At 49.8% G+C, this 27,632-nt stretch overlaps 1 protein-coding gene across 1 annotated transcript; it reads left to right on the top strand.

The window, feature by feature from the left end:
* The first annotated feature begins 10,409 nt into the window (after positions 1-10,409).
* Positions 10,410-24,928, top strand: TNFRSF12A (TNF receptor superfamily member 12A). Its single transcript, XM_077273913.1, has 6 exons — positions 10,410-10,532; positions 10,929-11,205; positions 19,781-19,882; positions 19,966-20,103; positions 24,266-24,320; positions 24,510-24,928. Exons 2-5 carry the CDS (start codon positions 11,130-11,132, stop codon positions 24,316-24,318), a joined length of 369 nt encoding a protein of 122 aa, XP_077130028.1. The 5' UTR covers positions 10,410-10,532; positions 10,929-11,129; the 3' UTR covers positions 24,319-24,320; positions 24,510-24,928.
* The last annotated feature ends 2,704 nt before the right edge of the window (positions 24,929-27,632 follow it).

Raw genomic sequence — 27,632 nt, 5'->3', positions numbered from 1 at the left:
GATCATGGCTGCACTCCAACACTGATCATGATGACTGCAATCCGACTCTGATCATGGTGACTGCACTCCGACTCTGATCATGACTGCACTCCGACTCTGATCATGACTGCACTCCGACTCTGATCATGGCTGCACTCCGACACTGATCATGTATGCACTCCGATACTGATCATGGAGACTGCACTCCGACTCTGATTATGGCTGTACTCTGACACTGATCATGGTTACTGAACTGCGACTCTGATCATGGCTGCGCGCTGATGCTGATCGTGGCTGCACTCCGACACTGATCATGGTGACTGCACTCCGACTCTGATCATGACTGCACTCCGACTCTGATCATGGCTGCACTCCAACTCTGATCATGTATGCACTCCGATACTAATCATGGTGACTGCACTCCGACACTGATCATGGCTGCACTCCGACACTGATCATGGTGACTGCACTCCGACACTGATCATGTATGCACTCCGATACTGATCATGGAGACTGCACTCCGACTCTGATCATGGCTGCACTCTGACACTGATCATGGTGACTGCACTCCGACTCTGATCATGGCTGCACTCCGACACTGATCATGGTGACTGCACTCCGACTCTGATCATGGCTGCACTCCGACACTGATCGTGGTGACTGCACTCCGACACTGATCGTGGTGACTGCACTCCGACTCTGATCATGGCTGCACTCCGACACTGATCATGGAGACTGCACTCCGACTCTGATCATGGCTGCACTCCGACACTGATCATGATGACTGCAATCCGACTCTGATCATGGTGACTGCACTCCGACTCTGATCATGACTGCACTCCGACTCTGATCATGGCTGCACTCCGACACTGATCATGGTGACTGCACTCCGACTCTGATCATGGCTGCACTTCGACACTGATCGTGGTGACTGCACTCCGACACTGATCGTGGTGACTGCACTCCGACTCTGATCATGGCTGCACTCCGACACTGATCATGGAGACTGCACTCCGACTCTGATCATGGCTGCACTCCGACACTGATCATGATGACTGCAATCCGACTCTGATCATGGTGACTGCACTCCGACTCTGATCATGACTGCACTCCGACTCTGATCATGGCTGCACTCCGACACTGATCATGGTGACTGCACTCCGACTCTGATCATGGCTGCACTTCGACACTGATCGTGGTGACTGCACTCCGACACTGATCGTGGTGACTGCACTCCGACTCTGATCATGGCTGCACTCCAACACTGATCATGGAGACTGCACTCCGACTCTGATCATGGCTGCACTCCAACACTGATCATGATGACTGCAATCCGACTCTGATCATGGTGACTGCACTCCGACTCTGATCATGACTGCACTCCGACTCTGATCATGGCTGCACTCCAACTCTGATCATGTATGCACTCCGATACTGATCATGGTGACTGCACTCCGACACTGATCGTGGTGACTGCACTCCGACACTGATCATGGTGACTCCACTCCGACACTGATCATGGAGACTGCACTCCGACTCTGATCATGGCTGGACTCCGATACTGATCATGGTGACTGCACTCCGACTCTGATCATGGCTGCACTCCGACACTGATCATGGTGACTGCACTCCGACACTGATCGTGGTGACTGCACTCCGACTCTGATCATGGCTGCACTCCGACACTGATCATGGTGACTGCACTCCGACTCTGATCATGGCTGCACTCCGACACTGATCATGGTGACTGCACTCCGACTCTGATCATGGCTGCACTCCGACACTGATCATGGTGACTGCACTCCGACTCTGATCATGGCTGCACTCCGACACTGATCGTGGTGACTGCACTCCGACACTGATCGTGGTGACTGCACTCCGACTCTGATCATGGCTGCACTCCGACACTGATCATGGAGACTGCACTCCGACTCTGATCATGGCTGCACTCCGACACTGATCATGATGACTGCAATCCGACTCTGATCATGGTGACTGCACTCCGACTCTGATCATGACTGCACTCCGACTCTGATCATGGCTGCACTCCAACTCTGATCATGTATGCACTCCGACACTGATCATGGTGACTGCACTCCGACACTGATCATGTATGCACTCCGATACTGATCATGGAGACTGCACTCCGACTCTGATCATGGCTGCACTCCGACACTGATCATGGTGACTGCACTCCGACTCTGATCATGGCTGCACTCCGACACTGATCATGGTGACTGCACTCCGACTCTGATCATGGCTGCACTTCGACACTGATCGTGGTGACTGCACTCCGACACTGATCGTGGTGACTGCACTCCGACTCTGATCATGGCTGCACTCCGACACTGATCATGGAGACTGCACTCCGACTCTGATCATGGCTGCACTCCGACACTGATCATGATGACTGCAATCCGACTCTGATCATGGTGACTGCACTCCGACTCTGATCATGGCTGCACTCCAACTCTGATCATGTATGCACTCCGATACTGATCATGGTGACTGCACTCCGACACTGATCGTGGTGACTGCACTCCGACACTGATCATGGTGACTCCACTCCGACACTGATCATGGAGACTGCACTCCGACTCTGATCATGGCTGGACTCCGATACTGATCATGGTGACTGCACTCCGACTCTGATCATGGCTGCACTCCGACACTGATCATGGTGACTGCACTCCGACACTGATCGTGGTGACTGCACTCCGACTCTGATCATGGCTGCACTCCGACACTGATCATGATGACTGCAATCTGACTCTGATCATGGTGACTGCACTCCGACTCTAATCATGACTGCACTCCGACTCTGATTATGGCTGCACTCTGACACTGATCATGGTTACTGAACTGCGACTCTGATCATGGCTGCGCGCTGATGCTGATCGTGGCTGCACTCCGACACTAATTGTGGCTGCACTCTGACACTGATCATGATGACTGCACTCCGACTCTGATCATGGCTGCACTCTGACACAGATCATGATGACTGCACTCCGACTCTGATCATGGCTGCCCTCCGACACTGATCATGGTGACTGCACTCCGACACTAATCGTGGCTGCACTCTGACACTGATCATGGTGACTGCACTCCGACACTGATCATGGTGACTGCGCTCCGACACTGATCATGGTGGCTGCACTCCGACACTGATCATGGTGGCTGCACTCTGACACTGTATATGGTAGAACTTTGGCTTTGTTTATTGGAGCACAAAGTTCTTGGAGACCCAGACCCTTATTATGGGGGTCCTCTGGCACTCTATATGTGACATTCTGGCACTCTATATGTGACATTCTGGCCCTGTTTATGGGTGGTCTGGCCCTGGATACAGGTGGTCTGTGACGCTGGTAATTGATGCTGCAGCTGTTCCAGGTCCAGTCTTCCATTTGGGGCTTCGCTCGCGTTGACAGTGATTCCTGGATGTTGGTGGTGGGGTCCCGGGGTCTCTGCACACTGAATCCATGCTTTGTCCCTGCCGGGAGTGAGGAGAGGACAGGCTGAGCCTCTGCCAGCACCTCCCATGACTGGGTGCAGGGGTGACTCCGCGCTCGGTGACTACATCGCTATTTTGGACCTTAGAACCTGTGACTGCTGGACGTCCCGGCCATATAAGCTGCTCGCACAGGAGACCCCCAGGTGTAGCTCTGATATCCGGGGTCCAGAACTGGACCGGTGGGAGTGAGTGACGCCAAGAGTGATAGCATGGGCAGCACGGTGGCTCAGTGGTTAGCACTGTGTGGTGTCTCAAGGTACCGTCACACTCAGCAACTTTACAACGATAACGACAATGATCTGTGACGTTGCAGCGTCCTGGATAGCGATATCGTTGTGTTTGACACGCAGCAGCGATCTGGATCCCGCTGTGATATCGCTGGTCGGAGCTAGAAGTCCAGAACTTTATTTTGTCACTGGCTCACCCGCTGACATCGCTGGATCGGTGTGTGTGACACCGATCCAGCGATGTCTTCACTGGTAACCAGGGTAAACATTGGGTTACTAAGCGCAGGGCCGCGCTTAGTAACCCGATGTTTACCCTGGTTACCATTGTAAATGTAAAAAAAACCCACTACATACTCACATTCCGGCGTCTGTCATTTCCCCCGCCGTCTGCTTCCCGCACTGACTGACTGCCGGCCGTAAAGTAAGAGCAGAGCACAGCGGTGACGTCACCACTGTGCTCTGCTTTACGGCCGGCACTGACACAGTCAGTGCGGGAAGCAGACGGCGAGGGACATGACAGACACCGGAATGTGAGTATGTAGTTTTTTTTTTTTTACATTTACAATGGTAACCAGGGTAAACATCGGGTTACTAAGCGCGGCCCTGCACTTAGTAACCCGATGTTTACCCTGGTTACCCGGGACCTCGGCATCATTGGTCGCTGGAGAGCTGTCTGTGTGACAGCTCCCCAGCGACCACACAACGACTTACCAACGATCACGGCCAGGTCGTATCGCTGGTCGTGATCGTTGCTAAATCATTTAGTGTAACGGTACCTTCAGTGGTTAGCACTGTGGGGTGGCTCAGTGGTTAGCACTGTGGGGTGGCTCAGTGGTTAGCACTGTACCGTGTCTCAGTGGTTAGCACTGTACCGTGGCTCAGTGGTTAGCCCTGGACGGAGTCTCAGTGGTTAGCCCTGGACGGAGTCTCAGTGGTTAGCACTGGACGGTGGCGCAGTGGTTAGCACAGCAGCCTTGCAGCACTGGGGTCCTGGGTTCAAATCCCACCAAGGACAACATCTGCAAAGAGTTTGTATGTTCTCTCCGTGTTTGCGTGGGTTTCCTCCGGGTTCTCCGATTTCCTCCCACATTCCAGACATACTGATAGGGAATTTAGATTGTGAGCCCCATCGGGGACAGCGATGATAATGTGTGTAAAGTGCTAAGATAGCGCTATATAAGAAAAAGCATAATACTAGGGGAATATTGTGGCCCTACTGCAAATTCTTTAAAATCCAGACACACCCATCATGTTGGCAGAGAAGACGTTGTAGAGGAGCCGCAGGCAAGGTGTGCACACCTGACAAGACACTGACACATCGCGCCTGTTCCTGCACTTCTGTCTGGTCAGCTCCAACAATCACTCCATTATCTTTTTTTTCTCTAGACTCTCTAAGGTCTGCTTACCATAGAGGCCAGGCTGGGGCTCCTGTAGGGCCCATGATGGAAGGGGCCTCGCACAAAACTTTGCTTGTCATGACCAATATCTTAGATGCTACCTGAAGCCCCCACTAGGGGGAGCTCACTGTGTGTAGACTTATATGGCCACCACTAGGGGGAGCTCACTGTGTATAGACTTATACAGCCACCACTAGGGGGAGCTCACTGTGTATAGTTATACAGCAACCACTAGGGGGAGCTCACTGTGTATAGACTTATACAGCCACCACTAGAGGGAGGTCACTGTGTATAGTTATACAGCCACCACTAGAGGGAGGTCACTGTGTATAGACTTATATGGCCACCACTAGGGGGAGCTCACTGTGTATAGACTCATATGGCCACCACTAGGGGGAGCTCACTGTGTATAGACTTATACAGCCACCACTAGGGGGAGCTCACTGTGTATAGTTATACAGCCACCACTAGGGGGAGCTCACTGTGTATAGACTTATACAGCCACCACTAGGGGGAGCTCACTGTGTATAGACTTATATGGCCACCACTAGGGGGAGCTCACTGTGTATAGACTTAGGCTGGTTTCACACTTGCATTTTTTGCCGCTGCGTTTTAGCGCTAAAAAACGCGTGCTTTTTTTTTCTATACTTAACATTAAAAACGCATGCGTTTTTTAGCATGCGTTTTGAAGCGTTTTTGGCAACACGTGCATTTTTTGATGCGTGCGTTTAGTTGCAGAAATGCAACCTGTAGTAATTTCTAGCGGCGTTTTTTTGCCGTTTTTAAGCACATGCATTTGCATGCGTTTTTAAACGCATGCGTTTCTATAGAAAAACACAAGAAAACATGAAAAAAACAAGAAAATCCTAACCCTAACCCTAACCCTTGGGTTACTAGGGATCCTAACCCTAACCCTAACCCTAAGGTTAGGATCCCTAGTAACCCTAGGGATCCTAACCCTAGGGATCCTAACCCTAACCCTTAGGGTTAGGGTTAGGATCCCTAGGGTTAGGGTTAGGATCCCAAGGGTTATGGTTAGGGTTAGGATCCCAAGGGTTATGGATAGGGTTAGGGTTTGGATCCCTAGGGTTATGGTTAGGGGTAGGGTTAGGGTTTGGATCCCTTTATCACCTTGATGGTGGGGGGTGGCTTATCACTGACCTGGTGACCAGGACATTCTTCTAATAAAAAGCTACCCCTAACCCTAGGGATCCTAACCCTAACCCTAACCCTAGCTAATTCTATTAATAGTGGGTTTTCTAGTTGATTTTGATGATTGGCAGCTGTCACACACTTCTCAGCATGCGTTTCAAAAACGCAAACGCAGGAAAAAACGCATGTAAACACGTCAAAACGCTGCGTTTTTTTTCTGCATGCAAAAACGCATGCGTCTAAAAAACGCAGCGTTTGCATGCGTTTACATGCGTTTTTTCACCACCTACGTTTTTTTTAAAAACGCTGCAGATCAAAATGCAAGTGTGAAACCAGCCTTATACAGCCACCACTAGGGGGAGCTCACTGTGTATAGACTTATACAGCCACCACTAGGGGGAGCTCACTGTCACGATCCATTTTTGGATGTCAGCCAACCCCTCCACTTGCTGGCAATCTGGTGTAACTGCAGTGCTGTTGGGTCAGCTGGTTTGGTGGTGACCACGCCCACCATCCTTTAGTCACCTGATGCATCAGCTGACTGTTGGTGATAGTTTCTCTATGGAGACCAGACTTACAGGAGCAGCTCTCTGGTGTCAGCCACTGACACGGGTGTTTTGGAGTCCAGTTGCTGTGCTATCTGCGGTGTGGAGCTTGGCAGCAGTGTCTGGAAGCTAAGTGTTTGTCACTGTCCCCTGTGTGATACTATCGGCAGTGGGGAGGCTAGCGCTCTTTACCAGCCAGTGCACTAGCCAGGAAAGTGTGATGTGACAGTGAGGGACGAGGTTCCTGATGGTGGCGGGGGGAAGGACCCACTTAGGGCCTTAGGAGAGTGCAGGGTCAGGCTCAGGTTTGAGCAGGAGGTGACCATTCCTTCATTTCCCTATTTGATAGGGCCCCCCTTTTCCATCCCATTGTGTCTTTGTTGTGCCATCCGCTACCGCCCCCCCGAGAGGTCGCTATAAATATGACACTCACTACATGCAGGTTTATACAGTCATCACGAGAGGGAGCTCCCTACATACAGATTTATACAGCCACCACTAGGGGGAGCTCACTACATACAGATTTATACAGCCACCACTAGGGGGAGCTCACTACATACAGATTTATACAGCCACCACTAGGGGGAGCTCACTACATACAGATTTATAATTTATACAGCCACCACTAGGGGGAGCTCACTATATACAGATTTATACAGCCACCACTGGAAGGAGCTCACTACATACAGATATATACAGTCACCACTAGGGGGAGCTCACTACATACAGATTTATACAGCCACCACTAGGGGGAGCTCACTACATACAGATTTATACAGCCACCACTAGGGGGAGCTCACTACATACAGATTTATACAGCCACCACTAGGGGGAGATCACGACATACTCCCTCCTGTCCTCCCTAACACTTCTCTAACCTTTTTTTTAACTTCCACAGCAAAATCATTATACTTTCCACTGACCTTCATTATACTCTCTTCAGCTTTTTTCATACTTGCTCCTGCCCTTAGTCAATCTCTTTCCTGTAATTTGTGTCAGAGAAAAATTAAAATCCTTACAGACAAATCCAGAGAAGGGGACACATCACCCTCACATTAAACATATGGAGAACTGAGAAAAACTAATTATAGCAGGGGAAGCAGGAAAGAGAGGTAACACCTCCATTTCTTTCAAAGTAGCAGCCCCCTGCAGTGGCCAGGTAATTACAGCAGGGATTTGCTTGGAAAGAGACAACCAGACTGAGATTTGGATGCGCAGAGAAGGAGAACTGCCTTTCCTACCCTCCAACTTAACAACAGTCTGATAGATGATGCTATTCAGGGCATGTTTGATGCCTATGTAATGGGTAAATCACGTTAAGAAATATGATGACAATATCTACTGCCTGGGACCTCCAGAGGCGAAGATATTCTGTAAGTTGGGGATCTCATAACATTATAACAGGCCTGACACATTCCACAATCAGCCCCCACATGGCGTCATCAAGGAGAGGCATGTGGGCATAACCTGGAGCTAATAAGAGACAGTATTTGGGTCTGGGTCATTGTTCATTCTGGAAGACATAGTTCGCTGTGAGGCGGTCCATTTTCCCAGTCGAATTGCTTCCCTCCATTAAGCTCTGAGCAATTTCCATGACATCAGGCTTAGTCATTTTCTTTTGTTTTTCCTTTTATTTTATCTAATTGCATATATCGTATTGTTTTGATTCCATTTTGTATCATCTTCGTATATTTTTATAAACACTGCCTACCTTTCCGGATTAGAAATATAAAATGTAATTGTTTTGTACACTGCACTCTGAAGCCATACGCTACCTGTAACGGGCGTCCAATCGGCTTGTATAAACGATTGGTGGTGGCAGCGAATAGTTCCGGGGTATATACAGTACAGAGCAAAAGTTTGGACACACCTCCTCATTTAAAGATTTTTCTGTATTTTCATGACTATGAAAATTGTACATTCACACTGAAGGCATCAAAACTATGAATTATCACATGTGGAATTATATACTTAACAAAAAAGTGTGAAACAACTGAAATTATGTCTTATATTCTAGGTTCTTCAAAGTAGCCACCTTTTGCTTTCATGACTGCTTTGCACACTCTTGGCATTCTCTTGATGAGCTTCAATGTGAATGGTCTTCCAACAATCTTGAAGGAGTTCCCAGAGACGCTTAGCACTTGTTGGCCCTTTTGCCTTCACTCTGCGGTCCAGCTCACCCCAAACCATCTCGATTGGGTTCAGGTCTGGTGACTGTGGAGGCCAGGTCATCTGGCGTAGCACCCCATCACTCTCCTCCTTGGTCAAATGGCCCTAAAATTGTGTATATATATATATATATATTCCATGAGTTGGAATCGGAGGTGTATATACCATACACTCACTGTGATTTCTCCAATAACTGGCCTAGTAGTGGAAGCAGCTGCGGCCTCGTCCATCACTCTACTGCCTTTCCTTAAACTCTCTTCTACCCTTCCTCATAGTCTCTCCTGCCCTTCTTCACACTCTCTCTTGCCTTCCCTCATACTTCCTCCTGCCCTTCCTCCTACTTTCTCCTGCCCTTTCTTATACTTCCTCCTGCCCTTCCTCACACTCTCTCTTGCCCTTCCTCATACTCTCTCCTGCCCTTTCTTATACTTCCTCCTGCCCTTCCTCACACTCTCTCTTGCCCTTCCTCATACTCTCTCCTGCCCTTTCTTATACTTCCTCCTGCCCTTCCTCACACTCTCTCTTGCCCTTCCTCATACTCTCTCCTGCCCTTCCACATACTGTCTCCTGCCTTTCATTTTATTATCTCCTGCCCTTCCACATACTCTCTCCTGCCTTCCATTTTATCTCCTGCCCTTCCTCATACTCTCTCCTATTTTCCCTCATACTCTCTCTTGCCTTCCGTTTTATTATCTCCTGCCCTTCCTCATACTCTCTCCTGCCTTTCCTTACTCTCTTCTACCCTTCCTCATACTCTCTCCTATTTTCCCTCATACTCTCTCCTGCCTTTTCTTACTCTCTTCTACCGTTCCTCATACTCTCTCCTATTTTCCCTCATACTCTCTCCTGCCTTCCGTTTTATTATCTCCTGCCCTTCCTCATACTCTCTCCTGCCTTTCCTTACTCTCTTCTACTCTCCCTCATACTCTCTCCTGCCTTCCCTCATCCTCTTGCCCTTCCTCCTACTTTCTCCTGCCCTTCCTTATATTTCGTCCAGCCCTCATTCATACTTTTGCTTGCTCTTCCTCACATTCTCTTCTTACTTTTTACTTTCCCCCTTACACCTCTCTACCTGTCCTCATCCCTCACATTTTCTTGCCCTTCCTCGCTCTGCCCTACTCTCCTCTGCCTTCCCTAACACCTTTTTCCGCCGTCCCCCATTACTCTCTTTTGCTCTTACTCTGCTCAGTAAGTTGCTCTTGCTGGATCTAGTTTTACAATGTTTCCATTCGCACTGCTGAATCCTTCTCTTCTCCTTTTCTCCTTCTCTTTCTTCACCTCCTACTTTTTCACTCTTTCTCTGTACTTTCCCAATTCTTTCATACTCTTCTTACTCTCCCTCGCTTCCCTCCTCCTCCTCTGTCCTCCGCCCTCTCTGCTCGTCACTATTCTGGGGGTGGATGAAGGAAATGGGACAGACGTACAGCTTCTGGAGTCAGGATATCGAGACTGAGTCATTCATTCCTGTACAGAGGGAGGAAAGGGAGAGAACAGAGACCAGGGCAGAGGAAGAGACTGCAGAGGAGAAGAAGAAGAGAGAAAGTGAGAGAAAGTAAGAGAGACCAAAGGACAAAGAGACAGGGAGATAAAAAAGAGGGACTGAGAGAAAGAGGAAAAAAAGAGACAGAGGGGTAAAGAGACAGCGGGATAGAGACAGGGGGGTAAAGAGACAGAGGGGTAAAGAGACAGGAGAAAGACAGAGGGGTAAAGAGACAGAGGGGTAAAGAGACAGGGGGGTAAAGAGACAGGGGGTAAAGAGACAGGAGAAAGACAGAGGGGTAAAGAGACAGAGGGGTAAAGAGACAGGGGGTAAAGAGACAGAGGGGTAAAGAGACAGAGGGGTAAAGAGACGGGGTAAAGAGACAGAGGGGTAAAGAGACAGGGGGGTAAAGAGACAGGGGGGTAAAGAGACAGGGGGGGTCTCGCAGTGACTCACTCATTCTTCCAGACAGCTAGAGACCGGCAGACAGAGCGGTTTGTGCCAGGACTTAGGAAAGTGACTCATTCATTCCTGAGAAGAAAGTGAGGGAACGAGGAGCGGATCGCTGGCAGCGGTACCAGGTCGCCCATCTCTACACGTGGCAAGTGAGCGGCAGAGCGCGGACCACCGGCGGCACAGGGGGCACCAGGCGGAGAAGTCCCAGACAAGATGAGGAGAGTTTGCCTCCTGCTGCAGCCCCTGCTTGTTCTGCTTCTGGTGGAGACGAGCAATGGAGAATCCACAGGTGAGGAGGAGGCGGCGAGCGGGATCTGTACAGATGGCACCAACGTGGGCTGCAGCGACTGACAGTAATGGCTACGACTATGGATGATGAGAGTGAGGATCCACAGAGCTGACAATATACCACAGGTGGGAGGGAAGGGCAGTGACGGACGGGCCGTAATGTGTGCGCAGCCCCATGTCAGAGGCGCAGCCCCATGTCACAGACGGGGAACCTCAGCATCAGGAAACGGCAACAAAGTATCAGAGGGAAAGTGCAGAATGTCGCAACACGAGCGGGGGAGGGGACGAGTCAGGGGAGTGGGGGGGCACATAGTAACTGGGGGCAGGGGGGGCGAGTCAGGGGGGGAGGGCATATTGTAACTGTGGGCGGGGGGGTGAATCGGGGGAGGGGGGCACATAGTAACTGGGGGCAGAGGGCACATAGTAACTGGGGGCGGGGGTGAGTCAGGGGGGTGGGGGCACATAGTGAATGGGGCGAATAGTCTATATCCTGGGGGGAGAAACGTGCTCTTAATTATAGACAGAAGTATCTGGGAAAGTCACCTGCAGTCCTATGTAACACCACATATAATGTAGTAGATGTCGCCTGCAGTCCTATGTAACACCACATATAATGTAGTAGATGTCGCCTGCAGTCCTATGTAACACCACATATAATGTAGATGTCGCCTGCAGTCCTATGTAACACCACATATAATGTAGATGTCGCCTGCAGTCCCATGTAACAGCACAGATAACACAGTGATATCTCTGAGTACAGATAATGTAGTAGATGTCGCCTGCAGTCCTATGTAACACCACAGATAGCACAGTGATAACTCTCTGAGTACAGATAATGTAGTAGATGTCGCCTGCAGTCCTATGTAACACCACAGATAACACAGTGATAACTCTCTGAGTACAGATAATGTAGTAGATGTCGCCTGCAGTCCTATGTAACACCACAGATAACACAGTGATAACTCTCTGAGTACAGATAATGTAGTAGATGTCGCCTGCAGTCCTATGTAACACCACAGATAACACAGTGATAACTCTCTGAGTACAGATAATGTAGTAGATGTACCCTGCAGTCCTATGTAACACCACAGATAACACAGTGATAACTCTCTGAGAACAGATAATGTAGTAGATGTCACCTGCAGTCCTATGTAACTCCACAGATAGCACAGTGATAACTCTCTGAGTACAGATAATGTCGTAGATGTACCCTGCAGTCCTATGTAACACCACAGATAACACAGTGATAACTCTGAGTACAGGTAATGTAGTAGATGTCGCCTGCAGTCCTATGTAACTTATCACCTGTGCAGGGATGTGAGAGGTGCTGCAGGGGAAAGTACAGGGGTGAGATTATCTGCAGCAATGTTTTATGAATGGACAAGTTCACATGCCTGTGGGAGTCCCGCCCCTGGTCTCTCCTGATTGGCCAGGAGGGTATGATGTTATACCCAAAGGAATGTTACTTTTAATAGATTCTTAAAGGCACAGGCGCCCTCTGTACTTTCCTGCCCAGACCGGTCACGTGGTCTCCGGCTTTTTATAGTTGCAGTAATGGAATCTGCCCGGTGCACACACAGCGGTAATCGCCGGCTCCGGGGTACAGCTCCGGGTGTGACCGGAGTATTGTGTCGTGCGGTGGGTTGGGGTCCCGGTACATGTGGGGTCACTATTCTCCCCTCCCCCGGAGTCGCCACCCACTTTAGGTCCTGACTTCAGCCCCTCAGTCTGAGCTGTGAGTCACCGGTGTATGAGTGTGAGAGCCGGAGCCCTGAGGGCCACACTGCGCCCCTCACCCCCCAGAGGGCAGAGGTCACAGAAGGGGTCACCCCCCAGAGGGCAGAGGTCACAGGAGGGGTCACCCCCCAGAGGGCAGAGGTCACAGGAGGGGTCACCCCCAGAGGGCAGAGGTCACAGGAGGGGTCACCCCCCCAGAGGGCAGAGGTCACAGGAGGGGTCACCTCCAGAGTGCAGAGGTCGAAGGAGGGGTCACCTCACAATCACATGTTTCTAACCTAAGAAAAAGACAAAATGAACAAATCCTGCAGTAAGTGATAAATAGTAATAATACCTGTCACGGTTCACGGGCAGGATCCCTTTATCTCCCCCACCACTCACACCAATTTGTCATGAACCGGGGTGGTTTGGTTGCCCCTGGTTCTTTCTGAAGGGAATTTATTTATATCCCACTTCCGGTTTGGAACTTGCAGCTCTCTGGCGCCCCCCTTACCCTCAGGTCAGACAGGGTACTGCACCTAGGATAATTAGTCACCAGAAAGGCTGCCTGCTATGTACTGGATAATGAGCACACTGCAGCGAGGGCGATATAACTACTCCCACTCAGGCGGGAACAATATCAACGCCGCCGTCGCTACAAAGCCTCCCAAACGCACAGTACACATCCGCTACCACCAGCTCCGATTTCTTAATGACGGGTCCGGAGCCAACCCACATTAGTAGTGTAACTCACTCCAGAGGATGTGGCCGTAAGTTATAGATAAAGGAGAGACAAAGCTAGTAATTTTATATATTTTACTCCAAAAAGTTAGGCAGCGTTTACATAAGAATGAAAAAAAAATTATAAAGAAGACAAGTATCGTATGTACAGTACAATTACAAATAAAATGGGATTAAAGTTGAAAAACACTTACAGTTCGTTATGTCATTTCTTATCATGGCTGACCGTGTGCTGTGGAGGAGGGGCACACATCAAGATGCATTACAGACGGGTCTCGCAGCTAGACCCGGGACAAAAGACCCGGGACAAAAGACTAGTGAAGACTGATGCCTCACTCACTTATCTCCCAGCCTAAAACCAAGTAACTCCCCCTGTGGTGACCTCACTCAGAGGCTGAATCCTCCCTTTCTTAGTTATGACAAGCCATTTCTATACATAACTCGCTGTATGAACCTCGTAGAAGAACGACACAATGCTCAGGATGCTCACCACGTCAGGGGGGTTCTTTTAAGTATAAACACGGTATAGATATATGACCCACTTACAGAGAAATCCGTTCCTTGCATTTTGGTTTAGCTCCTAGCGACTTCAGTGAGCTATAGATCTCTCGATGGATATCTGTAATATATAATCCTTATATCTCTAGCCCTGATCGGTGCCAGTATACATAACTTTTCAAGAACATAAGAGTCCCATGCGGATGGAAGTTGCTGTACCAGTTCTAGCTGGTATCAGGCAGGAGGGGGGATGAGCGGTTTATACAGGAGACTGGCTTTCCCAGCACAGAGCCAAAAAAATTCCTCAGTATGTTGCTGGCACCCTGGTCTCCATTACAGCTCCACAGAAGGGGGAGGGAGGAAGAGTGGCTTAGAATTCCAGCCTTGTGCTGGCAGGCAGAGGAAACTGCAGCTGAGAGCTCTGTATGTGTAATTGAAGTAATCAGAACTTATTCCTGACAATACCAGTAACAATAGTAACATTACCAGTAACAATAGTAATAATACCAGTAACAATAGTAACAATGCCAGTGACAATGATGTAATGACTGCACACAGTGTCCTCATATATACAGAGGCTGCAGAGCATCGCACAGTGTCCTCATATATACAGAAGCTGCAGAGCATCGCACAGTGTCCTCATATATACAGAGGCTGCAGAGCATCGCACAGTGTCCTCATAAATACAGACGCTGCAGAGCATCGCACAGTGTCCTCATAAATACAGAGGCAGCAGAGCATCACACGGTGTCCTCATATATACAGAGGCTGCAGAGCATCGCACAGTGTCTCCATATATACAGAGGCTACAGAGCATCGCACAGTGTCATCATATATACAGAGGCTGCAGAGCATCGCACAGTGTCCTCATATATACAGAGGCTGCAGAGCATCGCACAGTGTCCTCATATATACAGAGGCTGCAGAGCATCGCACAGTGTCCTCATATATACAGAGGCTGCAGAACATCACACAGTGTCTCCATATATACAGAGGCTGCAGAGCATCGCACAGTGTCCTCATATATACAGAGGCTGCAGAACATCACACAGTGTCTCCATATAACAGAGGCTGCAGAGCATCGCACAGTGTCTCCATATATACAGAGGCTGCAGAGCATCGCACAGTGTCCTCATATATACAGAGGCTGCAGAGCATTGCACAGTGTCCTCATATATACAGAGGCTGCAGAACATCACACTGTCTCCATATATACAGAGGCTGCAGAGCATCACACGGTGTCCTCATATATACAGAGGCTGCAGAACATCGCACAGTGTCCTCATAAATACAGAGGCAGCAGAGCATCACACGGTGTCCTCATATATACAGAGGCTGCAGAGCATCGCACAGTGTCTCCATATATACAGAGGCTACAGAGCATCGCACAGTGTCATCATATATACAGAGGCTGCAGAGCATCGCACAGTGTCCTCATATATACAGAGGCTGCAGAGCATCGCACAGTGTCCTCATATATACAGATGCTGCAGAGCATCGCACAGTGTCCTCATATATACAGAGGCTGCAGAGCATCGCACAGTGTCCTCATATATACAGAGGCTGCAGAACATCACACAGTGTCTCCATATATACAGAGGCTGCAGAGCATTGCACAGTGTCTCCATATATACAGAGGCTGCAGAGCATCGCACAGTGTCCTCATATATACAGAGGCTGCAGAGCATCGCACAGTGTCCTCATATATACAGAGGCTGCAGAACATCACACAGTGTCTCCATATATACAGAGGCTGCAGAGCATCGCACAGTGTCTCCATATATACAGAGGCTGCAGAGCATCGCACAGTGTCCTCATATATACAGAGGCTGCAGAGCATCGCACAGTGTCCTCATATATACAGAGGCTGCAGAGCATCGCACAGTGTCTCTATGTATACAGAGGCTGCAGAGCATCGCACAGTGTCCTCATATATACAGAGGCTGCAGAGCATCGCACAGTGTCCTCATATATATAGGCAGCAGAGCATCGCACAGTGTCCTCATATATACAGAGGCTGCAGAGCATCGCACAGTGTCCTCATATATACTGAGGCTGCAGAGCATCGCACAGTGTCCTCATATATACAGAGGCAGCAGAGCATCGCACAGTGTCCTCATATATACAGAGGCTGCAGAGCATCGCACAGTGTCATCATATACAGAGGCTGCAGAGCATCACACAGTGTCATCATATACAGAGGCAGCAGAGCATCGCACAGTGTCTCCATATATACAGAGAGTGCAGAGCATCGCACAGTGTCTCCATATATACAGAGGCTGCAGAGCATCGCACAGTGTCTCCATATAAACAGAGGCTGCAGAGCATCGCACAGTGTCATCATATATACAGAGGCTGCAGAGCATCGCACAGTGTCTCCATATATACAGAGGCTGCAGAGCATCGCACAGTGTCCTCATATATACAGAGGCTGCAGAGCATCGCACAGTGTCATCATATATACAGAGGCTGCAGAGCATCGCACAGTGTCTCCATATATAGAGGCTGCAGAGCATCGCACAGTGTCCTCATATATATACAGGCTGCAGAGCATCGCACAGTGTCTCCATATATACAGAGGTTGCAGAGCATCGCACAGTGTCTCCATATATACTGAGGCTGCAGAGCATCGCACAGTGTCCTCATATATAAACAGGCTGCAGAGCATCGCACAGTGTCTCCATATATACAGAGGCTGCAGAGCATCGCACAGTGTCTCCATATAAACAGAGGCTGCAGAGCATCGCACAGTGTCATCATATATACTGAGGCTGCAGAGCATCACACAGTGTCTCCATATATACAGAGGCTGCAGAGCATCGCACAGTGTCATCATATATACAGAGGCTGCAGAGCATCGCACAGTGTCTCCATATAAACAGAGGCTGCAGAGCATCGCACAGTGTCCTCATATATACTGAGGATGCAGAGCATCGCACAGTGTCTCCATATATACAGAGGCTGCAGAGCATCGCACAGTGTCATCATATATACAGAGGCTGCAGAGCATCGCACAGTGTCTCCATATAAACAGAGGCTGCAGAGCATCGCACAGTGTCCTCATATATACTGAGGATGCAGAGCATCGCACAGTGTCTCCATATATACAGAGGCTGCAGAGCATCGCACAGTGTCTCCATATATACAGAGGCTGCAGAGCATCGCACAGTGTCATCATATATACAGAGGCTGCAGAGCATCGCACAGTGTCTCCATATATACACAGGCTGCAGAGCATCGCACAGTGTCTCCATATATACAGAGGCTGCAGAGCATCGCACAGTGTCTCCATATATACAGAGGCTGCAGAGCATCGCACAGTGTCATCATATATACAGAGGCTGCAGAGCATCGCACAGTGTCATCATATATACAGAGGCTGCAGAGCATCGCACAGTGTCTCCATATATACACAGGCTGCAGAGCATCGCACAGTGTCTCCATATATACAGAGGCTGCAGAGCATCGCACAGTGTCTCCATATATACAGAGGCTGCAGAGCATCGCACAGTGTCATCATATATACAGAGGCTGCAGAGCATCGCACAGTGTCTCCATATATACACAGGCTGCAGAACATCACACGGTGTCCTCATATATACAGAGGCTGCAGAGCATCGCACAGTGTCCTCATATATACAGAGGTTGCAGAGCATCGCACAGTGTCTCCATATATACAGAGGCTGCAGAGCATCGCACAGTGTCCTCATATATACACAGGCTGCAGAGCATCGCACAGTTTCTCCATATATACAGAGGCTGCAGAGCATCGCACAGTGTCCTCATATATACAGAGGCTGCAGAGCATCGCACAGTGTCCTCATATATACAGAGGCTGCAGAGCATCACACAGTGTCATCATATACAGAGGCTGCAGAGCATCACACAGTGTCATCATATACAGAGGCAGCAGAGCATCGCACAGTGTCTCCATATATACACAGGCTGCAGAGCATCGCACAGTGTCTCCATATATACAGAGGCTGCAGAGCATCGCACAGTGTCTCCATATATACAGAGGCTGCAGAGCATCGCACAGTGTCATCATATATACAGAGGCTGCAGAGCATCGCACAGTGTCTCCATATATACACAGGCTGCAGAACATCACACGGTGTCCTCATATATACAGAGGCTGCAGAGCATCGCACAGTGTCCTCATATATACAGAGGTTGCAGAGCATCGCACAGTGTCTCCATATATACAGAGGCTGCAGAGAATCGCACAGTGTCTCCATATATACAGAGGCTGCAGAGCATCGCACAGTGTCCTCATATATACAGATGCTGCAGAGCATCGCACAGTGTCTCCATATATACAGAGGCTGCAGAGCATCGCACAGTGTCCTCATATATACACAGGCTGCAGAGCATCGCACAGTTTCTCCATATATACAGAGGCTGCAGAGCATCGCACAGTGTCCTCATATATACAGAGGCTGCAGAGCATCGCACAGTGTCCTCATATATACAGAGGCTGCAGAGCATCACACAGTGTCATCATATACAGAGGCTGCAGAGCATCACACAGTGTCATCATATACAGAGGCAGCAGAGCATCGCACAGTGTCTCCATATATACAGAGGCTGCAGAGCATCGCACAGTGTCCTCATATATACAGAGGCTGCAGATCATCGCACAGTGTCTCCATATATACAGAGGCAGCAGAGCATCGCACAGTGTCCTCATATATACAGAGGCTGCAGAGCATCGCACAGTGTCATCATATATACAGAGGCTGCAGAGCATCGCACAGTGTCTCCATGTATACAGAGGCTGCAGAGCATCGCACAGTGTCCTCATATATACAGAGGCAGCAGAGCATCGCACAGTGTCCTCATATATACAGAGGCTGCAGAGCATCGCACAGTGTCATCATATATACAGAGGCTGCAGAGCATCGCACAGTGTCTCCATGTATACAGAGGCTGCAGAGCATCGCACAGTGTCTCCATATATACAGAGGCTGCAGAGCATCGCACAGTGTCTCCATATATACAGAGGCTGCAGAGCATCGCACAGTGTCATCATATATACAGAGGCTGCAGAGCATCGCACAGTGTCTCCATATATACACAGGCTGCAGAACATCGCACGGTGTCCTCATATATACAGAGGCTGCAGAGCATCGCACAGTGTCCTCATATATACTGAGGCTGCAGAGCATCGCACAGTGTCCTCATATATACTGAGGCTGCAGAGCATCGCACAGTGTCCTCATATATACAGAGGCTGCAGAGCATCGCACAGTGTCCTCATATATACAGAGGCTGCAGATCATCGCACAGTGTCTCCATATATACACAGGCTGCAGAGCATCGCACAGTGTCTCCATATATACAGAGGCTGCAGAGCATCGCACAGTGTCCTCATATATACAGAGGCTGCAGAGCATCGCACAGTGGTTATGATACAGCAGCCCCTATGGCCGCGGTGGCCCCTGGTCGTTGGGCCCCATGTCTCCCGTGTTCGGTGTCGCGCACTGATGATGTCACCGCGCACTGATGATGTCACCGCGCACTGATGTCACCGCGCACTGATGATGTCACCGCGCACTGATGATGTCACCGTGCACTGATGATGTCACCGCGCACTGATGATGTCACCGCTCTCTCTCCAGGGTCCGGCTGCGCTCCCGGGATGCAGTGGAGCAACGACCTCGGCAAATGCAAAGACTGCAAAATCTGCGACACGTCCAGCAAGGACGACTTCTGCCAGAAATGTGAGAGACGGCGGCTGAGATACTGCGAGAGCGCTGACCGTAATACTGAGAGACGGCTGACAGATTTATATCATTTCCATCAGGTGAAGACTCCGATAAGATGGGCGACTTCCCGTGGCTGATGGTTATTAGCATCACCGCCGTCTCGGTCTTTTTCGTTACCCTCGTTCTCGGACTCGCTATTTACCTGGTGCGATGTCGGCCTAAAAAGAAATTCACCAGTGAGTATCAGAAAGTGAGAAACCTCGTCAGGAGATAGTGTCCCACATAATAATCCTAGATACATGGAACAGACGTGTTATATCCCTGCAAAACCTCACTATAAGATCCAACATTGTGCACTGATCTGTTTCATAATATATCACACAGAGTGCCAAATCTCCAGCCACCACTAGGGGGAGCTCCCTGTATACAGAGATACATGATAAGATCCTGTCTGCAGTCACCACTAGGGGGAGCTCCCTGTATACAGAGATACATGATAAGATCCTGTCTGCAGTCACCACTAGGGGGAGCTCCCTGTGTACAGAGATATATGATAAGATCCTGTCTGCAGTCACCACTAGGGGGAGCTCCCTGTGTACAGAGATACATGATAAGATCCTGTCTGCAGCCACCACTAGGGGGAGCTCCCTGTATACAGAGATACATAAGATCCTGTCTGCAGTCACCACTAGGGGGAGCTCCCTGTATACAGAGATACGTGATAAGATCCTGTCTGCAGCCACCACTAGGGGGAGCTCCCTGTATATAGAGATACATGATAAGATCCTGTCTGCAGCCACCACTAGGGGGAGCTCCCTGTATACAGAGATACATGATAAGATCCTGTCTGCAGTCACCACTAGGGGGAGCTCCCTGTATACAGAGATACATGATAAGATCCTGTCTGCAGTCACCACTAGGGGGAGCTCCCTGTATACAGAGATACATGATAAGATCCTGTCTGCAGTCACCACTAGGGGGAGCTCCCTGTATACAGAGATACATGATAAGATCCTGTCTGCAGACACCACTAGGGGGAGCTCCCTGTGTACAGAGATATATGATAAGATTCTGTCTGCAGCCACCACTAGGGGGAGCTCCCTGTATACAGAGATACATGATAAGGTCCTGTCTGCAGCCACCACTAGGGGGAGCTCCCTGTATACAGAGATACATGATAAGATCCTGTCTGCAGCCACCACTAGGGGGAGCTCCCTGTATACAGAGATACATGATAAGATCCTGTCTGCAGTCACCACTAGGGGGAGCTCCCTGTATACAGAGATACATGATAAGATCCTGTCTGCAGTCACCACTAGGGGGAGCTCCCTGTATACAGAGATACATAAGATCCTGTCTGCAGTCACCACTAGGGGGAGCTCCCTGTATACAGAGATACATGATAAGATCCTGTCTGCAGCCACCACTAGGGGGAGCTCCCTGTATACAGAGATACATGATAAGATTCTGTCTGCAGCCACCACTAGGGGGAGCTCCCTGTATACAGAGATACATGATAAGATCCTGTCTGCAGCCACCACTAGGGGGAGCTCCCTGTATACAGAGATACATGATAAGATCCTGTCTGCAGCCACCACTAGGGGGGAGCTCCCTGTATACAGAGGTACATGATAAGATCCTGTCTGCAGCCACCACTAGGGGGAGCTCCCTGTATACAGAGATACATGATAAGATCCTGTCTGCAGTCACCACTAGGGGGAGCTCCCTGTATACAGAGATACATGATAAGATCCTGTCTGCAGTCACCACTAGGGGGAGCTCCCTGTATACAGAGATACATGATAAGATCCTGTCTGCAGTCACCACTAGGGGGAGCACCCTGTATACAGAGATACATGATAAGATCCTGTCTGCAGCCACCACTAGGGGGAGCTCCCTGTATACAGAGATACATGATAAGATCCTGTCTGCAGCCACCACTAGGGGGAGCACCCTGTATACAGAGATACATGATAAGATCCTGTCTGCAGTCACCACTAGGGGGAGCTCCCTGTATACAGAGATACATGATAAGATCCTGTCTGCAGCCACCACTAGGGGGAGCACCCTGTATACAGAGATACATGATAAGATCCTGTCTGCAGCCACCACTAGGGGGAGCTCCCTGTATACAGCGATACATGATAAGATCCTGTCTGCAGTCACCACTAGGGGGAGCTCCCTGTATACAGAGATACATGATAAGATCCTGTCTGCAGCCACCACTAGGGGGAGCTCCCTGTATACAGAGATACATAAGATCCTGTCTGCAGTCACCACTAGGGGGAGCTCCCTGTATACAGAGATACATGATAAGATCCTGTCTGCAGTCACCACTAGGGGGAGCTCCCTGTATACAGAGATACATAAGATCCTGTCTGCAGTCACCACTAGGGGGAGCTCCCTGTATACAGAGATACATGATAAGATCCTGTCTGCAGCCACCACTAGGGGGAGCTCCCTGTATACAGAGATACATGATAAGATCCTGTCTCCATGTCTATCTATCATGTATCTCTGTATGCAGGGAGCTCCCCCTAGTGGTGACTGCAGACAGGATCTTATCATGTATCTCTGTATACAGGGAGCTCCCCCTAGTGGTGGCTGCAGACAGGATCTTATCATGTATCTCTGTATACAGGGAGCTCCCCCTAGTGGTGACTGCAGACAGGATCTTATCATGTATCTCTGTATACAGGGAGCTCCCCCTAGTGGTGGCTGCAGACAGGATCTTATCATGTATCTCTGTATACAGGGAGCTCCCCCTAGTGGTGGCTGCACACAGGATCTTATCATGTATCTCTGTATACAGGGAGCTCCCCCTAGTGGTGGCTGCAGACAGGATCTTATCATGTATCTCTGTATACAGGGAGCTCCCCCTAGTGGTGGCTGCAGACAGGATCTTATCATGTATCTCTGTATACAGGGAGCTCCCCCTAGTGGTGACTGCAGACAGGATCTTATCATGTATCTCTGTATACAGGGAGCTCCCCCTAGTGGTGGCTGCAGACAGGATCTTATCATGTATCTCTGTATACAGGGAGCTCCCCCTAGTGGTGGCTGCACACAGGATCTTATCATGTATCTCTGTATACAGGGAGCTCCCCCTAGTGGTGGCTGCAGACAGGATCTTATCATGTATCTCTGTATACAGGGAGCTCCCCCTAGTGGTGGCTGCAGACAGGATCTTATCATGTATCTCTGTATACAGGGAGCTCCCCCTGGTGGTGACTGCAGACAGGATCTTATCATGTATCTCTGTATACAGGGAGCTCCCCCTAGTGGTGGCTGCAGACAGGATCTTATCATGTATATCTGTATACAGGGAGCTCCCCCTAGTGGTGACTGCAGAGAGGATCTTATCATGTATCTCTATATACAGGGAGCTCCCCCTAGTGGTGACTGCAGACAGAATCTTATCATGTATCTCTGTATACAGGGAGCTCCCCCTAGTGGTGACTGCAGACAGGATCTTATCATGTATCTCTGTATACAGGGAGCTCCCCCTAGTGGTAACTGCAGACAGAATCTTATCATGTATCTCTGTATACAGGGAGCTCCCCCTAGTGGTGGCTGCAGACAGGATCTTATCATGTATCTCTGTATACAGGGAGCTCCCCCTAGTGGTGACTGCAGACAGGATCTTATCATGTATCTCTATATACAGGGAGCTCCCCCTAGTGGTGACTGCAGACAGGATCTTATCATGTATCTCTGTATACAGGGAGCTCCCCCTAGTGGTGGGTGCAGACAGGATCTTATCATGTATCTCTGTATACAGGGAGCTCCCCCTAGTGGTAACTGCAGACAGAATCTTATCATGTATCTCTGTATACAGGGAGCTCCCCCTAGTGGTGACTGCAGACAGGATCTTATCATGTATCTCTGTGTACAGGGAGCTCCCCCTAGTGGTGGCTGCAGACAGGATCTTATCATGTATCTGTATACAGGGAGCTCCCCCTAGTGGTGGCTGCAGACAGAATCTTATCATGTATCTCTGTATACAGGGAGCTCCCCCTAGTGGTGACTGCAGACAGGATCTTATCATGTATCTCTGTGTACAGGGAGCTCCCCCTAGTGGTGGCTGCAGACAGGATCTTATCATGTATCTGTATACAGGGAGCTCCCCCTAGTGGTGGCTGCAGACAGGATCTTATCATGTATCTCTGTATACAAGGAGCTCCCCCTAGTGGTGGCTGCAGACAGATTATTGTGTAATATATTTTCTATGCAGATGGTTTGGAGCTTTGTGTCAGAAGAATGATGTTCTGAGAATTTTTTCTGTGCTGAATTTTGATATTAGAAACAACGTGATAATTGTGGATCTGAGAAGATCCAGGATCCTTTTTTATGATATCAGATTCTGCGCTCTAATATTTTCCTCTGTTGCCTTCTCAGCCCCCATAGAGGAGACCGGAGCCCACTCTGCTGAAGAACTTCTCATACACTGAAGGTGAGATGCTCGGCACACATGACATTACAGTAATGACGTAGAGCGTGCGACGCTCTGCACAGACTCCGTGCACCACATTGCGGTATTTTACGGAACGTGCCGGATGCTCTGCAGATGTCGGCCAGTAACCTGTGAGATGCTCTGCAGACGATGGGGGTCACTAACTTCTACTTTCTCTTGATTTTCCAGATCACCGCAGCCGTCTGTTCCTCCTCCTGCAGAGGATGCTGCTGAGCACTGTGTATATATACATATATGTATAGCGGGTGTATATACTGTATCTATATGTATATATATATATATTTCCTGCGCTGGACGCAGAGCGTCACGTTATTTTTAACCCTCGCTCGCTGGAAGGGATTTGGAGGGCTAATTGCAGAGCGGTGTCTTTCGTTCTCCCCCTCCGAGCAGACGAGGGGTTAACGCTGCGTCCTTGCACCCCACTATGTGCAGAAACGAGCACCAGATCGCGGCCCGCCGCCACCCACGACACATTCCACCCGGAGCAGTGGTTAAGAGCCCCGAGGATCAGGAGACGCCCCCGCCTGGGGACTCATGTGCCCGGTCAGGGCCGCAGGGGAACCAAATAAAATGTGGAGTTTTTGTTTTGCAGCCTCTGAGTGATCAGTGTGATAAAGCCCCCCCAACATCACAACAACCCCCGATGGTAAAACCGCAGCCCCTCTGTACCAGCGTCAGTCTGCCATTACCTGCATGACCATGCTGCTGCCGGGGCCTAGATAAGCAGCATGTGCACGCATGTCAGGCTGACCCCTCTATCGGGGGCTTTTAGAATATCCGTCAGCATGTCCGGTGGTCCGGGGACAGCTCGGTCTGCAGATTCCGTGATGGTGGCATCATGTTTATTATTGTTCATGTGACTGGCTTGTAAAGCTGCTCGAGTCAAGAAAAGCAGGCACGTACAGGCGGGGGGCATAACCACGCACCCTCTGTGACCGTGAGCAGGCACGTGCTGGAGGGGGGCATAACCACGCACCCTCTGTGACCGTGAGCAGGCACGTGCTGGAGGGGGGCATAACCACGCACCCTCTGTGACCGTGAGCAGGCACGTACAGGCGGGGGGCATAACCACGCACCCTCTGTGACCGTGAGCAGGCACGTGCTGGAGGGGGGCATAACCACGCACCCTCTGTGACCGTGAGCAGGCACGTGCTGGAGGGGGGCATAACCACGCACCCTCTGTGACCGTGAGCAGGCACGTGCTGGAGGGGGCCGCCGACGCATAGTTCAGCTGGATGGGAGGTCGAGGACGCACATTTAGCTTTCACGCTGAGCAGAGACCCGCGGGCTCCCTGCACCGCCATACACTGAACCAGCCAATCAGGGGACGGCAGCCGATGAGGACGGACAGTCACTGGCACCAGGCGCTGCCTGTCACTGCAGGTTGAAGTCAGATGCCGGCTTCTGCGATGACTATGGAAGAGGACACTGCGGCGTGGAAGCGGGGGAAGGGGAGGAGAAACGTTCGTTTACTTATATGTGTTAAAGAACATCGGCAGAATGGGAGAGATATATACCAGGATGGAGGACATATATATATATATATATATATATATATATATATATATATACCAGGATGGGGGACATATATATATATATACCAGGATGGGGGACAAGAATGGGGAACATATATATATATACCAGGATGGGGGACTGTATATACCAGGATGGGGGATGTATATACCAGGATGGGGGGATGTATATACCAGGATGGGGGATGTGTATACCAGGATGGGGGATGTATATACCAGGATGGGGGATGTGTATACCAGGATGGGGGATGTATATACCAGGATGGGGGATGTATATACCAGGATGGGGGATGTATATACCAGGATGGGGGATGTGTATACCAGGATGGGGCATGTATATATCAGGATGGGGGATGTATATACCAGGATGGGGGATGTATATACCAGGATGGGGGGTGTATATACCAGGATGGGGGATGTATATACCAGGATGGGGGATGTGTATACCAGGATGGGGGATGTATATACCAGGATGGGGGATGTGTATACCAGGATGGGGGATGTGTATACCAGGATGGGGGATGTATATACCAGGATGGGGGATGTATATACCAGGATGGGGGATGCGTATACCAGGATGGGGGATGTGTATACCAGGATGGGGGATGTATATACCAGGATGGGGGATGTATATACCAGGATGGGGGATGTGTATACCAGGATGGGGGATGTATATACCAGGATGGGGGATGTGTATACCAGGATGGGGGATGCGTATACCAGGATGGGGGATGTATATACCAGGATGGGGGATGTGTATACCAGGATGGGGGATGTATATACCAGGATGGGGGATGTATATACCAGGATGGGGGATGTGTATACCAGGATGGGGCATGTATATACCAGGATGGGGGATGTGTATACCAGGATGAGGGATGTATATACCAGGATGGGGGATGTATATACCAGGATGGGGGATATATATACCAGGATGGGGGGATGTATATACCAGGATGGGAGATGTATATACCAGGATGGGGGATGTGTATACCAGGATGGGGGATGTATATACCAGGATGGGGGGTGTATATACCAGGATGGGGGATGTATATACCAGGATGGGGGATGTATATACCAGGATGGGGGATGTATATACCAGGATGGGGGATGCATATACCAGGATGGGGGATGCGTATACCAGGATGGGGGATGTGTATACCAGGATGGGGGATGTGTATACCAGGATGGGGGATGTGAATACCAGGATGGGGGGATGTATATACCAGGATGGGGGATGTGTATACCAGGATGAGGGATGTATATACCAGGATGGGGGATGTATATACCAGGATGGGGGATATATATACCAGGATGGGGGGATGTATATACCAGGATGGGAGATGTATATACCAGGATGGGGGATGTGTATACCAGGATGGGGGATGTATATACCAGGATGGGAGATGTATATACCAGGATGGGGGATATATATACCAGGATGAGGGATGTGTATACCAGGATGGGGGATGTGAATACCAGGATGGGGGGATGTATATACCAGGATGAGGGATGTATATACCAGGATGGGGGATGTATATACCAGGATGGGGGATATATATACCAGGATGGGGGGATGTATATACCAGGATGGGAGATGTATATACCAGGATGGGGGATGTGTATACCAGGATGGGGGATGTGAATACCAGGATGGGGGGATGTATATACCAGGATGGGGGATGTGTATACCAGGATGAGGGATGTATATACCAGGATGGGGGATGTATATACCAGGATGGGAGATGTATATACCAGG

Source organism: Ranitomeya variabilis, chromosome 7 (genome assembly GCF_051348905.1).
Source record: "Ranitomeya variabilis isolate aRanVar5 chromosome 7, aRanVar5.hap1, whole genome shotgun sequence".
Taxonomy (NCBI): Eukaryota; Metazoa; Chordata; class Amphibia; order Anura; family Dendrobatidae; genus Ranitomeya; species Ranitomeya variabilis.
This window is presented reverse-complemented; position numbering and strand designations above follow the sequence as displayed.

What these genes read in the sequence shown, in the direction of transcription:
- TNFRSF12A (XM_077273913.1), top strand. Translation starts at nt 11,130, where the DNA reads ATGAGGAGAGTTTGCCTCCTGCTGCAGCCCCTGCTTGTTCTGCTTCTG. An exon ending in GGACGACTTCTGCCAGAAAT is followed by an intron (nt 19,883 to 19,965) that starts GTGAGAGACGGC and finishes CATTTCCATCAG; the next exon opens with GTGAAGACTCCGATAAGATG. An exon ending in GCCTAAAAAGAAATTCACCA is followed by an intron (nt 20,104 to 24,265) that starts GTGAGTATCAGA and finishes TTGCCTTCTCAG; the next exon opens with CCCCCATAGAGGAGACCGGA.